Source organism: Zootoca vivipara, chromosome 10 (genome assembly GCF_963506605.1).
Source record: "Zootoca vivipara chromosome 10, rZooViv1.1, whole genome shotgun sequence".
Lineage (NCBI taxonomy): Eukaryota > Metazoa > Chordata > Lepidosauria > Squamata > Lacertidae > Zootoca > Zootoca vivipara.
Window position 1 is genome coordinate 55015274 of NC_083285.1, and position 17871 is coordinate 55033144.

Below are 17871 nucleotides of genomic sequence, written 5' to 3' on the forward strand. Positions count from 1 at the left end.
CCCATGTTGCCAATAGTTTATTAAAGTTTTCAATCATATAAAGTGCAAATCAATGATAAGATTATTGTATATAGCCCACACCTTCTCTTATATATCCTCTATTTCCTCACTCCGCCTCAAACTATTTTTTTATATATGTAATGGTAGGGGTTGACTGAGACCCCTCTAGAAATAATAACAAATTAAACATACAATCAAGACCAAAAGCAGGGATTGTGGATACTTAGGATAACTGCTTCTCTCTTCAATCAGCTTATAGCATAATATTAATTGCCTTATATGTCTGTATTGGGTGGCCTTCCAAATATTGCATGAATCAGCCAGATATAGGACATGCTTATGCAGTCTTCAAATTCCAACCAAAAGGTTAGTAGCATAGGACAACCTCAAATTCCACCCCTATATCCCAAACATTTTAGAACACTCATCTTGGGACAATATGAATTTTATTCCTATCTTTCTAGACTTTCAAAAGAGTTCAGCAGTAATTTAAAATGAAACATTCAACTTACAACACTCACCCAAACACCATTTCGAAGAAATATTTAAGTCTTCTTCAAGTCATAATTAACCTGGCTTTTGACACTTGAGATGTATATTTGTAGGACCCACCTTATTTTAATACTGTAAGTTGTTTTAGACTGTTTTTAACATAATGCGATATTGTATTTTAAGTTAATGTTGTGTTTTAAATGTTGTAACTCACTCCGGGACCTTAGAGTGAAGGGTAGGTACTAGATTGTAATAATAATCAGCAGCATCAGTAAAGAACATTGTCGTATCTCCAGAGGAAGGGTGTTCTGTACCTGGGGCAGTGTCACAGAGAATGCCCTATCCTGTGTCACTGTGTATCAGGTTATGCACATCAACACACCCACAAAAAGGACCTTCCACACAGAACATAGGGTTCAACCAAGCAGCTATAGGAAGAGGTGGTCCTTAAAGTATTCAGCTCAAAGTCATTTATTGTTTTACATGCTAAGTAAACACCTTAAATTGGACCAAACAGCAAATGAGCAACCATTGCAATTCTAGTCTAGCAGTGGCATCCTGCGCTAGCTGCAGCTTCTAGACTGTCTTCAAGGATAGCCACATACAATGCAATACAATAGTTCAATCTACAGCACAGTAGTACAGTATACAGAGTAGATTTCACATTCTTCATATGAGTATAACTATTATTTTAAAATAATTTTCAGATATTGTAGGGTTCAGCACATGTATGCACATTCATTCTCTCCCTGTGTTGTTGACTGCTCACAATGCTTTTGAAAGTGCCACATGGGAAATTATTTAGGGACGGGAGAGATTGTTTTTTAGGGAAATTGATGGAGCACAGTGTTTTCATTTACCATTATGTAAAACGTTTAAATTACAATATATTGTCATGTTAACATATCCCAAAGTAAACAAATTATCCAGTGTGACATCATTAGAAAGAAAATTGAGGTTATTATTCAAACTTAATTTATGTGCATCAGATTATTCCAGCAAATACAGCCTCCAGAGGGTGTTTTTTAAAATAATAATAATAATAATAACAGATGATTTATGTGCACCTATTAGTGACAAAGGAGACAGTCATTATATAACTTATAGAGTCCCCCAACCCCACTATAAACCATGTATGTTTTATGGTTTACCAAAACTAAACCAAAATGAGTTCCAGTGAATAGCACTTATTTATTTCATTTTATTTATTTTCGCGCATTTCAATCTCACTTTCCTTCCATCACGGTATCCAAGTTGATGTATGTGTGGTTCCCAAGAGGTCACCATCCAGGAAGTAACTCAACCCAGACCTGCTTGGCTTCCACAAGTTGGTGACCTCGTCTACCTTCAGACCTTCAGGAACTTGGATTCCTGTTATCAATCTCTGTGTCACTAATGCAAGAGGAGCATTTGCCAGCATTTGGGCCCATTTGCTAACTTTAGGCATTATTAAAAGAAGAAGTTGCACAAGTACTCTAACCCGTCAGCAGAGAAATTGTATTGCTCTTTGTAGCGCTTGATAAGATTCTAGCTCACTCAGGGGCACAGGTGCCTCTGTAGTTTTCTCTCCACTCAAGAAATGTGTGATGCAGACACATTACAAAAGTCTTCCAGCCTTACATGGGGTCAGTCACTGGCAAAGTATGTGACTGTAAGGGATTCATTTTCCCCCTCAGATGTTCTGTGTTAGAGACTCCAACAATGACTGCCCTGCTGCTATTTGAACAGTGAAGAGGTGTGCTCTAGTGAACAAGGATTCAAACTGTGGGCAGGGGCACATATACAAACCCCTCTCCCAACACATCATGCCCCTCTTAGTCCTTGACTGCATAGTGAAGGTCTGTGGGAGACTTCTGCTTGCATTCTCTTGAGCTATGCCACACACAGAAGTGTGAACAAGCCCCACTGCAGACCCACACAACATGGGGAGGGGCGGAAGAGGGAGAGCATGATGTGTAAAGATGTTTGAGGTGCAGTTTGTGTGCACCTTCCTGTCCCCATCCATATTTGTAGGCTTTGCATGTTCAGGGAAATGCCTAAATAATTTTTTGCTTGATGAATTTCTCTTCTTATAGGGAGAGACTGTTCTGCTCACCCTGCATACTGATTCACATCTTTGTTAAGAGGGGAAATGCAGTCTTTTCCACACTGTTTAACACTGAAAAAACTGGACTCTACTCTTGTTGTGTTGCTTTGGTAGAAATTCAACCTGTTGTTGTTGTTTAGTCGTTTAGTCATGTCCGACTCTTCGTGACCCCATGGACCATAGCACGCCAGGCACTCCTGTCTCGCACTGCCTCCCGCAGTTTGGTTAAACTCATGTTCGTAGCTTCGAGAACACTGTCCAACCATCTTGTCCTCTGTCGTCCCCTTCTCCTAGTGCCCTCAATCTTTCCCAACATCAGGGTCTTTTCCAAGGATTCTTCTCTTCTCATGAGGTGGCCAAAGTATTGGAGCCTCAGCTTCACGATCTGTCCTTCCAGGGAGCACTCAGGGCTGATTTCCTTAAGAATGGATTGGTTTGATCTTCTTGCAGTCCATGGGACTCTCAAGAGTCTCCTCCAGCACCATAATTCAAAAGCATCAATTCTTCGGCGATCAGCCTTCTTTATGGTCCAACTCTCACTTCCATACATCACTACTGGGAAAACCATAGCTTTAACTATACGGACCTTTGTCGGCAAGGTGATGTCTCTGCTTTTTAAGATGCTGTCTAGGTTTGTCATTGCTTTTCTCCCAAGAAGCAGGCGTCTTTTAATTTCGTGACTGCTGTCACCATCTGCAGTGATCAAGGAGCCCAAGAAAGTAAAATCTCTCACTGCCTCCATTTCTTCCCCTTCTATTTGCCAGGAGGTGATGGGACCAGTGGCCATGATCTTGGTTTTTTTGATGTTGAGCTTCAGACCATATTTTGCGCTCTCCTCTTTCACCCTCATTAAAAGGTTCTTTAATTCCTCCTCGCTTTCTGCCATCAAGGTTGTGTCATCTGCATATCTGAGGTTGTTGATATTTCTTCCAGCAATCTTAATTCCGGCTTGGGATTCATCTAGTCCAGCCTTTCGCATGATGAATTCTGCATATAAGTTAAATAAGCAGGGAGACAATATACAACCTTGTCGTACTCCTTTCCCAATTTTGAACCAATCAGTTGTTCCATATCCAGTTCTAACTGTAGCTTCTTGTCCCACATAGAGATTTCTCAGGAGACAGATGAGGTGATCAGGCACTCCCATTTCTTTAAGAACTTGCCATAGTTTGCTGTGGTCGACACAGTCAAAGGCTTTTGCATAGTCAATGAAGCAGAAGTAAACGTTTTTCTGGAACTCTCTAGCTTTCTCCATAATCCAGCGCATGTTTGCTATTTGGTCTCTGGTTCCTCTGCCCCTTCGAAATCCAGCTTGCACTTCTGGGAGTTCTCGGTCCACATACTGCCTAAGCCTGCCTTGTAGAATTTTAAGCATAACCTTGCTAGCGTGTGAAATGAGCGCAATTGTGCGGTAGTTGGAGCATTCTTTGGCACTGCCCTTCTTTGGAATTGGGATGTAGACTGATCTTCTCCAATCCTCTGGCCATTGCTGAGTTTTCCAAACTTGCTGGCATATTGGGTGTAGCACCTTAACAGCATCATCTTTTAAAATTTTAAACAGTTCAGCTGGAATATCATCACTTCCACTGGCCTTGTTATTAGCAATGCTTTCTAAGGCCCATTTGACTTCACTCTCCAAGATGTCTGGCTCAAGGTCAGCAACCACACTACCTGAGGTGTACGAGACCTCCATATCTTTCTGGTATAATTCCTCTGTGTATTCTTGCCACCTCTTCTTGATGTCTTCTGCTTCTGTTAGGTCCTTACCACTTTTGTCCTTGATTATGGTAATCTTTGTACGAAATGTTCCTTTCATATCTCCAATTTTCTTGAACAGATCTCTGGTTTTCCCCATTCTATTGTTTTCCTCTATTTCTTTGCATTGCTCATTTAAGAAGACCCTCTTGTCTCTCCTTGCTGTTTTTTGGAAATCTGCATTCAGTTTCCTGTATCTTTCCCTATCTCCCTTGCATTTTGCTTGCCTCCTCTCCTCCGCTATTTGTAAGGCCTCGTTGGACAGCCATTTTGCTTTCTTGCATTTCCTTTTCCTTGGGATGGTTTTCATTGCTGCCTCCTGTATAATGTTACGAGCCTCCATCCATAGTTCTTCAGGCACTCTGTCCACCAAATCTAAATCCTTAAACCAAATCTAAGCTTTCTTAATTGCTTTTGCTGGGGATTTAGGCCAATTCTTACACAGGTTTTTGGTTGTGATTTCTCACTGTTTAATTGCTTTAAAAATTGTCCAGTAGCACCTTAGAGACCAACAAAGTTGTTCTGGGTATAAGCTTTCGTGTGCATGCACACTTATTCAGATACACGGGGTGAGCTCCCGTTGCTCTGTCCCAGCTCTTGCCAACCTAGCAGTTCGAAAGCGCATCAAAGTGCAAGTAGATAAATAGGTACTGCTCCAAGCGGGAAGGTAAACAGCGTTTCTGTGTGCTGCTCTGGTTCGCCAGAAGCGGCTTTGTCATGCTGGCCACATGACCTGGAAGCTATACACTGGCTCCCTCGGCCAATAAGGCGAGATGAGCGCCGCAACCCCAGAGTCGGTCACGACTGGACCGAATGGTCAGGGGTCCCTTTAGGGCACGGGTGTCAAACACAAGGCCCGGGGGCCAAATCCGACCCACCAGACCTCGTCATGTGGCCCGCCGAGCGCCCCAGCCAGCAGGACCCAGCAGTGGGACCTTGCTGCTGAAGCGCCACACCGACAAAGCGCCGACAAACAGCTGGGGCCGGGGGGGGTAGAAAGGCGGCCGGAGCAGCACTGCACGGAGAGTCCCGAGCCTCTGCGACGCAGCAGTGCTCTGTAGCATTTTGAATCCTCCTCCTGCCACGGCTCGGCGCCTGGAAACGGCTGCTGCTGCTGCTGAAGCACAGACAAAGCACCCAGCAGCGCCGCGTGGAGGAGGAGGAGGATTCCAAGTGCTACAGAGCACTGCTGCGTCCCAGAGGCTCGGGACTCTCCGCATGGCGCTGCCGGGCACCGACCCGGCAAGCCGCCTCCTCCTCCTCCTCTTGCCTCACCTCCTCCTCCTCCTGCCGCGGCTCAGCCTCATGAACGTGAGCTCAGCAGCGGCTCAGCCTCACGAACATGCAACTCTGAGGCTTTACGCACTTCTCCTAAAACGGACACCCGCTGCCTAACGCTGCACGAGAAATGCTTTTTGCCCCTGGGTCCCTTCGTACTCTTTTCTGGCGCTGAATCAAGGCGACGCCCCCCCCTTCCATTTCTTTCTTCCTTTCCCTCATTCTTATTCTTTCTTTCCCTCTACTTCCTTCTTTATTTCTCCCTTTCCGTCTTCTCTCCCTTTCTTTTTCTTTCCTTCTTTATTCCCTTCCTTATTTCCTACTCTTCTTTCTCTCCCCTCTTTCCTTCCTTCCTCTCTCCCTCCCACTCCCTCTTTTCTTCCTCCCTCCCTCCCTCCCCTCCCCTCCCTCTCCTCAGAAACATAGGATGCTGCTTTATACTTCTGGCCCTTAAACCCTGGAACCAGGAGAGCAGCTCCAGTGAGTCAACCTCAGCCAGTCCCTTTGGTGAAGGGTGGTGGCTCACTGGCAGAACATCTGTCCTGCATACAGAAGGACCCCAGCATCTCCAGGTACTAGTAGCTCTGCAAAGGTCCTGCATGAAACCCTAGCGAGCCTCCACCACCCAGTGCATTTGTACATTTGAATATCTACTTGCCATTATTCTGACTATGTTTCTGCTTTCAGAGCTAGTTATTACTTACATTATTACAAAAAACAGTAATAATTGAATGCAGTGACAATTTATGATAATAAAGAGTGGACACATAGTCCTACAGATACAACCGGCCCTTTGAGGGTGACCAAACTGCTGATGCGGCCCCCGATGAATTTGAGTTTGACACCCCTGCTTTAGGGAGTTACAAATCCCTGATTACTGTAGAGAGTAGGTGCTAGGGGGAAGGTATAGGATCTGATTACGGTAGGTATCCCCCATGAAACTTTTCAGATGAAGATGTATAGACACAGAAACTCTAGTAAGTTTAGAAGATTATATAATTTTGTGAAGTTTTCAAAGTACTGATGAGATTGAAATAATGAGAAAATAAGTACTGGGTAGAATGGCAAGAATTAATCTGCTTCTTGATCTTACCTACAACTATGAACTCTCTTGAGACCTATTTTAATGGTTAGGTACAAAATTGACTTCTCCTATCCACCCATCTCAATTTTCAATTCTACTTCCCTTCCCCTTCCTCTATACTTATCTGTACATGGAATTTGTTTTTAAAACCTGGGTTTCCTGGTTTCAGGATATAAAATCCACCCACCCCTCTCTGAAAACCCATTTGGGGCTTCTTGCTGGCATACATACAACAGGCTAGTTATATTTTCATGACTTCTAGCAACAAGGACTGTTTTCATTGGCATTGGTTGCCTTGTCTTATAAATGCCATGGAAAAGTGAAGAGCAGTGTAAGAAAATGACGAGGACTTGTGGCAAGAAGCTTGCAAACAGAACTCCTAATGGACTGTTTGAACTTGCTAGCATTCATTTTAACAGTGCTACATTAACTCCTTTGAAAAGCATAATGATTTTTTTAGCTGTTGAATTGTGTCTGAGGCATAAATTATGAGAGGAATTCATCTTTTCTTTAAATGACATCGCAGGATGGGTCTGTTTCTTATTTACTTTCTGGGGGGGGGTTGCCTTTAAAAATTCCTGTTTTAATTTCTTTTAACATAAATATTGTATTTATAAAAAACATCCAATTAATACTTTAGACACTGTGGTCTGTTCTTCCCAAAAGATACAGGAATGATTCCAAAATGCCATTTAGCCCTGGCACTAATGTTGAGAGGGACTGCACAGGTAGTTTTTATCAGCTGAAGAGAAGCTTCTTGTTCAGAGGGACAGAACTTTTGCAGGCCAGTCAGCTGAGTTTGCTCCCCCACTATTTCCCTGCTTCACATGTTACCATAGAAATGGGCACTGTAGCAGTTAGTGTGTAGCCGCATTTGCCCTGAAATATGAGCTGATGTGCACCTCACATGTGTCACCTGTGATCTTTACAGCTATTCAAGAGTAAGTCCAATACGAGGAAAGGAGTCTTTATGCACATTTTATTTGTAGCAATTGTACGGTAGTTAATTTATTGTTACATTAAATTAGTGGTGTGGTGTATTAAAGTCTAAACTGGCAAATAATGCAAATAAAAATGTATTGCAAGTTAACATATATTCACATTTTGTAAAGAAGTAAAACCATAGAACAGTGAACTATTGAAATAATAGTACGAAACAATAGCTCTTATAACAATGAGTCAGAATTTGAGTCGTAACCTGCTCTCTAACCTCTAGAGGTGGCCATTCTCCCTGAGAGAGTGTGTTGCAAACTAGTTAATCTTGATCATATACAGTGGTACCTCGGTTTATGAACACAATTGGTTCCGGAAGTCTGTTCATAAACTGAAGCGTTCATAAACTGAAGCGAACTTTCCCATTGAAAGTAATGGAAAGTGGATTAATCTGTTCCAGACGGTCCGCGGGGTACTTAAACTGAAGCGTTCCTAAACTGAAGCGAACTTTCCCATTGAAAGTAATGGAAAGTGGATTAATCCGTTCCAGATGGGTCCGCAGAGTACTTAAATTGAAGCGTTCATAAACTGAAGCATGGGTGTAATTGGTTCCAAAAGTGTGTTCATAAACTGAAGCGTTCATAAACTGAAGCGAACTTTCCCATTGAAAGTAATGGAAAATGAATTAATCTGTTCCAGATGGGTCCGCGGTGTTCATAAACCGAAAATTCATAAACCGAGGTGTTCATAAACCGAGGTTCCACTGTATATTGAAATATAAACATTGGGATACCGTACATTGATTCTCTGGCCACATAGAAGTCTTTTTAGGTGGAAAAAGAGTGTGATATAAATCTGACATTACACCTCCACTTTTCTTCCATAGATGGCATACTTGCAAAGAGAATGTTCCTCAGCCTCTTAAATGTCAAAAAGGCCTCTTAGGTTAACTGTTAGCAGAACAGATGGGCTGCAGGCATGGCCTAATCTTCTCTGGGTCATCTGCTGGAGCAAACAAGGTCAAAAGACTAATCAAAGAGTATCCAAATGTCTAATATTCAACATAATTAAATAGTCATTTTTTGGCTAGCAGCTTTAAAGCCTCTCTTATCTTAAAACAGCAGTTTGTTAAATTGCAGGCTACTGTTCTGTTTTGCTTATGCTTCATCTTGGGAGTGGGAGCCATTCAGAAAGCTTTTTCCACAGCAGTTAAGCCACATAGTGCCTGTAGGACATAAGAGGAGCATCTTACATTCCTACACAAGAGGCAGGATGTCAAGGCCACTAAACACAATTCCTGGGGCCCTCCCATGTGGGAACTATAATATAAAAATAGATTCCGAATAACAATGCCAAGGTGAAACATATTTGAGACACTGAGCATGTGCAAACCCCGCAACACTACCCACTACCAAGGAATTCTTCTTTGCCTTAACACTATGAATTCTGTAGGTTGAAGAATAGCTTGAGCCTCTGGAGACAACGTCCACATGTAAAACAACACTAAAACATTTATTTCCATGCACCTTAAAAATGACAGCAGGGACTGAGCTTGAAATGTACACCTGAACATGCTTATTTAGTGGTTGTATTATCAACAACAACAAAAGATTTACAGCCCACTTCATAATATAAGGTAATCAAAGTGGTTTACAGAATGAAAACAATAATATCCTTTAAAAAATAAATTAAACAGAACAATTTCTTTAGATATACAGTTGTTCCATAAACGACTAGGTCACATCTCAGGGAAAGCCTTCTTAAATAAAAAAATGTATTCTCTAGGCATCTAAGCATTATGATACTAGGCAACTTTCTAATTTTGTCTGATGCTTGATTCTGTAGAGCTGGAGCTACAACACAAAGTATACCAAAGCTTGCTCCAAGCCTTCCAAGTTTAACAGAAAGACCACATTACCAAACTTTTTTTTTTAAAAGAACACTAGGTAAGCTAGTTAAACTACAGGCCTCACTCAGTTCAGCCAGTGAATGGGAAGAAGTATGTAATGGCACACTTGATAGTGGTCTCACTGTATATCCTTCTCCTCCTGATTGCAGCCTCCTTTACCAAACAGCAGCCTTGGATAATTGAACTGTTTTCCTATGGAGTCCTGCTCTTTCTCAGAAACCGCAGATGAGGTGGCAAATCTGTGCCTTCACTATAGCTTGTCAGACTGTAGTGAGAGCTTGCCCATGTGAGGGAGTATATGTCAGTCAGTAAAAACCCTATACATAAAAATCATAGGTTACTAGCAGAGAGTGCCTGACGCTACCTGTGGGTAAACCAAAAAATATTGTGATTTTTAAATGGATAGAGTTACTGGTGAGTTTGGATCTGCCACACCAAAAACTGGATGAAGTAATGCCAAAGTAATGTTTTGGTCCGCCATCTTGATTCAGAATGGTGCCTGGCATCGAAACATTGATGATGCCCCCACTGCTCCCACCTGAGGAACCCTCATGGAGAGTTTGACAATGATATATCAAGAGATGACTTCACCTAGGCCAAAAAACTGGGCAAAGTCACATTTCAGTCTGCTATCTTGATTCAGAATGGCATCCAACATTCAAACAGCAATGAAACCCCCATCTCTGGTACCCTTGTACTGCGTTTGGCGATGATACCTTGGGAAGTGGCCAAACCTTTACAGAAAAAAACCCCAGATCAAGTCACACCAAAGTCATGTTTTAAGTCTGCCATTTTGAATTAAATTGGTGTCTAGCATCCAAATGTTGACAAAGGCCACCAACCGCAACACAGGAAACCTTGTGCCAAGTGTGGCAAAAATATCTCAAGCAACATCATAATGTATAGAGAACAAACAAAAGGGCAAGCTACTTTGTAGAATATATAGTAGACTTTTCTCCCTTAAGATGCAGCTGCTGGGGGATTATTGAGATTAAAGGGTTCCTAAATCAACTGTGTGGGTTCTCTCCGCCCATTTTTCTTCCCTTTTTAACCTACAGTAATGATGTAGTAGTCTTACTCCAAGATACACAGCACAGAAAATGAGATGCTGCTTCCCAAGTATTTAGAAGTATTACCTCAGACTTGTAAAGTGTGGGGGTTTCTCTCTTTGATCAATTCTTCGGCTTTCCTCACTGTGAAGTGAGGTGTGGTTTCCACATTTTTTTAAAAGTTGTATGAAGTAATAGCCACATTTCCAGAAGACTTAATACTGTAGGCTTCATCTCAATATGTTCTCATCTTGTCTTTAAAAAGAGTCACCATAGTGCATACCCAGTTTTTGAACTCAAGCACAGCCTTGGGGCCAATTCTAGAACTCCATTGTATAATTTATTGTGTGCAGACGTATTTGATTTCATAAGATTTTGTCGACTTTGGTCACTTAACTGAAAATGGGTTGCTGCAGAGAATAACTTTGCCAAAACTACACCATTGCTGAAAATACAGAAGAATTGTTCTACCTTGCATTTTATAACTGCTGCTTTCAAATGTAGATTTGCACAAGCATTTGAATACTTGCTTTCCCCTTTACAGGCAAATTAAAGATCAGAATAAAAAGGTAGCAAATCTGAAACATAAAGAACAAGTGGAGAAGAAAAAGAGTGCACAGATGCTAGAAGAAGCTAGACGGCGAGAAGACAATCTTAATGACAGTTCCCAGCAATTGCAGGTAACGTGAATCTGTATGTCTGATACAGGGCCATCTTCCTTGAAATTTCTTCCTCAGTTGCTTCCTCGCTTTCAGACTTATTCCTAATAAAGGAGTTGCTTTGTGATTAAAGGAGGCGCTTCCAGATTCTGGAAGGGTGTGACCTATTAAGCTTCAACAGTTTGATCCCTTTTATGGTAAGTAAGCAAATAGGACTTTGCTTCAGCTATAAGTTACTGGAACAACATTATAAACTCGTCATCGATTTCGAGTTGGTTACAGAGTCTGGCTTCCAGTGCTTCTAAAGATCTTGCTTAATTGTTTTGAGATACTTGGACTTAGCTTTTGTTCAGTGAAGAAAGCCTGAGAAGCACACATGTATCAGTAAGTATCCTTGGAGTTACAGAATTACATTTCTGTTTATTTGGGCACAGATCATTTTCTTCAGTTTCACACCTATTCACTGCATATTTCTCTCCATCTGTAAAGCCACCGACACAGTGAGTGCCATGTTGTCATAAGTGACTCCTCACGGAATATTTCACAGCATAAAGTAGGCATATTGTGATAGTCATCTGCAATGGAAGCTGTGTTCAGATGAACATACTTTAGTTGAACAAAGTTCTCTGAGGGGTTAGCAGGTGAAATGTATTTAACATTTTATTAATTCAAAAAATGTTTTGTAGCAACAGAGTGATTCTCATTTTAAAGTGGACTATCCACATGGAATCATAGAATTGTAGAGGTAGAAGGGACTGAGGGTCATGTAGTCCAACCTCCTTCAGTGCAGGAATCCTGCCCACAGTCATTTCTGGGTGGGCTCAAACCAGCAACCTTCTGGTTAACAGCCAGATGCGCTGATCCATTGCACCACAGAGATACATGGAGAGAGGAAAAGGGAGACACTGCACTTTCTAAAGGTACAGACTACATTCACAATACTATCTGGAGCCTGATTGTGGGAGGCAGGAAGGGAAAGAGGCATGGTTCTGGTGTGTACATGTGTAAATAACTCCACAAATAAACATTAGGGAAGCTGTTGCAAGCTAATGTGGAACAGGTAGAAGATATAAGAAAGGCTGATGAACTGCTCAATATATAAGGACTTGTGCATCCATCGTCCATAGCTTATACAAATTCCCAGTGATCATTGGGCCTCATTGGACAGTGAAGAATTCAAGGGACATAATTTATAGGTCAGCTTTAAGTGTTGCTACTTGTAAGCCTTTGCAAAGTACCTAGGTGGAGATGTGTCTTTAAATGTCCTTCTCTATTTCAGCATTAATCTAATAATGGCCACATGCTTTACATATAGGTATGTAATGGCATTCAAATGTCAGTTTTCTCAAATATATAACAATTCACTTGAAGGTGAAATAAGTCCTCTTTGGTGGTGTTATTTTGGACTCGTCTCTTCCCCATTTAGTAGCAGGTCCAGTTTAATTATATCAGTAGTTTTGTGTGGGTGTGTGAGTATGGGCATGTAGATATATATAGATGTTGTTGTTCTTTAGTCGTTTAGTCATGTCCGACTCTTTGTGACCCCATAGAACATAGCACGCCAGGCACTCCTGTCTTCCACTGCCTTCCACAGTTTGGTCAAACTCATGTTCGTAGCTTCGAGAACACTGTCCAACCATCTCGTCCTCTGTCGTCCCCTTCTACTAGTGCCCTCAATCTTTCCCAACATCAGGGTCTTTATATATATAGATATGTAATTTTAAAACATCAAATCAGCTTGCTCTGAATCCCATAAGGATGCAGTTAATCATAAAATCATATTTATTACAGTGGCTAGAGGGATATTTGTCATGCCCTCAAGCTCAGAGAAGGAGCCAGCTTAGTCTCTGGCTCTGTATCACCACCTGGGGAAATTGAGCAGTCTCCTGATGCTAGTATTTCAAAGCCAACAGAATCTAAGGCTAGTGGCTCAGAATCCATGGAATCTGAGGCTGGTTGCCTAGAAACTGAGTCAGGACCCTCCCCTGAACCTGACTTGTAAGAGAATCAAGTGCTCTGTATGCTACCACACCTCCCAAACGATGCAGGGAGCAGGCCACTAGAGAAAGGTGAGCAAGTTTTTGTTTGCAGGGTTGGCTCTTTAAGACACACAGTCTTTAGGCCAACAGCTTAGACCTTGGGAAAGGTGGCCAGAGGAAGAGATTTATAAGGCCTGAGTTCACTTCCAATGGTGATCTAATAAAGTTGCTCACTAAGAACTACCCATGATATTGCACCACTGGCTTGGCTTGCCGTTGTGTGTGCCTGGTACAGACAGGTTAGAACACTATTACAGCAAAGCTTCTCAGTTTTTTCCTCCTCCTGTTGCTCTGAATGTGAACCAAAGAGTCCTGAAGCCAAGGTGGCAGTGACAGTACACTGTAAATGGGATGTTCAGAATTATGGAATTGTACCTGACATCACTCAGCTACATTAAATGCCAGTCATCTATAACTGCCACCTTAGCTACAATATATTTTTATTCACAGCAGAGCAACTGAAGAAATCAGGAGTCCAAGGCTCATCTAGCCCAACCCCCTGCAGTGGGTTCTAGCCCCACGAAAAGCACTTGATGAAGGGACAGGACAGGACTAGTGAGGAAAGGAGCATAGCCTAGTGAGAGTCCTGAAGTCCAGATAAAGAGGTTTGGATGGCTGCATTGTCCTCCATCCCTGATGTGGATAATACAACTCGCATTCTTGGTCATTGTTCCTTATGACCACATTAAATAAAAACTTACATATTTCAGCAATAGCTTCACATCCTCTGCCTATCCTAAAGTGCTCTGCCTGGGTTTATTTCTCCTGCATAATCACATATCATTTGAACATGTTGAAAGTCTACAGGATAATTATTTTGTTTGGAGAATATTTTCATTAAAATTCTGTCCCCACTCTTCTCCTGCAAGAATCCAGTCAGCTTATCCAACACAACTACTTTTCCTTTATTCTCCTGGGAGCTAATTAGTTAAATAAAAAAGTAAGCACAGGGAGAAATAGATATACTATAAGCAACCATTGCCGGTTTTGGGGTTAGTACACAGAAGCACCAATTTCAAATAATTTTGGCTTTTGTGGTTTTGGCTGGAATTAATAATTCATTATGTAGTGCATAAAAATATGATCCCTATTTTCTTAAACTAGCCATCTGCAATCCAGCCAAATAAACAAGCTTCCAAGCTCTTACTGCACTGTCTGTAATAGGCATGTGGTTTGTCTCTTCCTTAGTCAAATATCAAAGTGTTCATTTATACCGGGAGTTTCTGATGATGGAAACTTGACATTTGGAAAGAACAATAAGAGGATTGGAGGAATAAAACCAGCAATAATGACAATTAACTCAATTTACCTGGACTAAAAATGAACCAAATAAAATGGATTTATAATATTGTCCAACTTTAGTTCTCTTTCAACAGCTTTATACATATTTGAGAGTTTGCTTCTCTAACAGGAAGATAAAAAACTCTTTTTTCCTTCTCATGGCTTCTAGTAGGTACATAGACAGTAGCATTTAGAATGCGATGTCACCTAATATGAGTCAGGAGCTCATAATGCTTATCATAAATATGATGCAAATTCCAATAGTCCCCCTCTGGTTCTGAGTACAAAACAAGCTTCTGAATGTGCTGAATAATGTGCTTTTTAATTTTAATTTATATTTAATCCAAACCCAGATACCAATTGGGGCTCACAAAATATTCATACTGACTCCTCCTGTTCCCACATAGTCTATTGGCTGCAAGGAATAGAATCTAGCACTTTAAAATCACTAGTCTTTCATCCAGAGTTGCATCTGAATTCTATGTAAAAAATATGTGGGAGCTTCCTCCACTTACATTGCCACCACGATTGAATAATCATAGGTTTCATTTTTAATAAATAGGATGCAAAAAAGTGGGACATATTCTCAGGCTCTGTTAAGCAAGGTGCTCTTTGCTACTAAGAGAACATCTTCCAGCATCATGAGTATGCATTGTACAACTTTCTCTTTGTAAGAGGCCAACGTGGAACAGTCTTGAAATTGAAAGTTAGTGGGAATTTCATGTTCCACCCACCCACCCACCTCCAAAAAGGCATATTCTGGAAAATAATGTATCACCAAGTTATAACTTAGGCACAGGAATGGCTTTTGTTTGGTGGTGATTTATTAATAGCTGCTTGTTTTGCTATACACATCTGTTTTGTTTACTAACTGCATTTGCTTAGCTTTTTCAGATTCATTGAATTTTTAAGTGATAATATATGAGTAACATTAATATTTGAAATATATTGCTACATTTCCATATCGATTACATTACAATATTAAGATGGAATTGATTGTTGCACTACTTGATCATTTTCTGGATTTTCTGTAGAATTAGAATGTCCCACAGAGTTAATACTTTTGAATAGAGAAACTTACTTATGTACTTGAATGGCAAATGCTTGCTGCTTTTCTCAGATGAAAAACACAGCTATACCTCCATTATACTATGCTTCCTTCTATGCAGTTGCTCAGATCGGCTTTAACCAGACATGCATTCTTCTATAGAGTAGAAGTGGAGACACCACTGAAGATTCTGAATATGACAGTCTGGATTCTGACATAACATAGACAACCTAATGAGTATTTTCCATGTCTGCTGCAATTAGAACTGCACACTATAATTTTCGAGGACTGTCTGTTGCAGACTGGGTAGGGTAATTGTAACTCTAAGCACCTGTAACAACATTAGAAGGGTTTAATCAACACTGCTTCAGAAGATATAGAAAGTAAGCACAATGTATGAAGATCATCTTCTTTGTTGTGACGTTCACTTGAGTAGCATCTGGACAATTTTTCCTTTGTTAGATGATGTTGCTTTCTCCTTTTTCTCTGTTCCAATATGTGTGTATTAGTACTAACATCAAGATTTTCCTGTCCTCTCATCACAACACAAGGTTTGTGTTCTTCTCTCATAAGTCAAGAACATCTCTGTACAGAAAGAGTCTGAGAGAAGTGTACATTTGGCAGAACTTGTAGTAGTTTGCTGAGGTGTACCATCCTCACGAATACAAGATACTGCAAATATCATGACCATTTAAATCTTTTTAGCAATTAACAAAGTGAATGGTGCCAAACCAGTCCTCTTTCCAGGCAGCACCATCATTCCTCAGAGTTGAAATGACAAATCAGAAACCCTGGGAGGATTCTTAGAGGATGCTAACTTGCTGCTGCCTTATTTATTTCTTTTTTCCCAAATGATATTTATTCATTTTCAAACAATACAAAATACATAAAATCACAAAAACACAAAAACAAAGATAAAACATAAAAAAGAAAAACATATCAATTAGAACAAATCTTTCATTTTTACTTGACATTGTAGACTTCCTCAATTCCCCCCTCACTGGGTCCATTTTTAAATCCAACTTAAGCAATTTTCATATTATATCTTAAATCAATGTAACACATTTTTTTCATTATCTCTCAACTATTCCTATTCTAAAAACATCAACTATCCTTGACCTATAATTCATCAATTAATCCAAATCAAAAATTATTTTCCCAACCATCTATCTTCTATTCCCCCCCCCCTAGCCTAAAATTTATTCCCAGACGATTCAGCCAGTTCCATAGGTCATTCCAGTTCCGGACCATCTTAATCAGAAAATAACATCCATTATTAGTCCTCACCCCACTCCCACTCTGTCACAGCCTATCCACCACACTTCCTTCTTCGTCCCCTGCTGTCTCCCCAATTCTCTAACTGTTACACAATACCATCCATCTATATTTCCACTTTTCAGTCCTTTCACAATTTTTCCCCCCTTAGATTCTGACCCCAGTATGGATCCTGCTCTCCGTCTCTCACTGGGAGGGCATTATTCCATGCTGGTTCTTCTATAAAAACCCTTTGAGTCAGGCATGGGTCTTGTTCCCCCCCTCTCCCTGGGGGCACAATGTTCCATGCCCCTTCCTCTTCTTCTTTGGGTTCAAATGCATTGTCCAGGACTGATGAATGTTCATCTTTCTTCTCTACACTCTCTGATGAAATTAGTCCTTTTTCAATTTCCACACACTTCTGGTTTATTTTTCCAATCTGTATTGTATTCTGATGTACTTTGCTTCTTAGATCCCATAGCAATTTCAGGAATTTCTCTTGAAAGTCTGAGAAGTCAGATGATATTATGTCTACTGGCATCTTGCTCGTCTCAAATTTCATGGGAACAGCACAGATTACAATGCAGGAAATGGCGCAGTTCGCATTTCCAAACTTCAAAGACAGAAATTGTATCCAAACTGGTTGCAAACTAGCATTTTCAGTTCTTCTTCATACCTTAAAACTCTTATGTCCATTTACGAAAAGAGCATTTATCAAACTTCTTATTCACAGCCTTATATTTTGTGCTTTCTTCAATACTAACAGTTCCCGACCTCAAAGAGGTAAACAAATTCCTTCCTATTGTGATGTCATAATGGCGGCTCGCTGATCCCTTGAGGGACCCGACTCCAGCTTCCAGGGGGACTTTCCCCAGTCCAAAATAATAATAAAAATTACAGGGATTTTACTGGGTTCAACCCTTCTCCCCTTTACCCTGCCTCAGGGGGAAGGTTTTAAGTCCAGTCTTTGGAAATTGAAAGCTTCCTGTCAATCTTTCCAGCTT

The 17871-nt window shown here is 40.9% G+C and overlaps 1 protein-coding gene across 16 annotated transcripts in view; it reads left to right on the plus strand.

The window, feature by feature from the left end:
• ERC1 (ELKS/RAB6-interacting/CAST family member 1) overlaps positions 1–17871 on the plus strand; it is a 176044-nt gene that overhangs the window by 74945 nt on the left and 83228 nt on the right. For all 16 annotated transcript variants that reach the window (XM_060279984.1, XM_035127947.2, XM_060279991.1 and 13 more), the window contains one exon: positions 11131–11266. In XM_060279984.1, coding sequence (XP_060135967.1) covers positions 11131–11266 — 136 coding nt within the window. The remainder of the gene's footprint in view (positions 1–11130; positions 11267–17871) is intronic.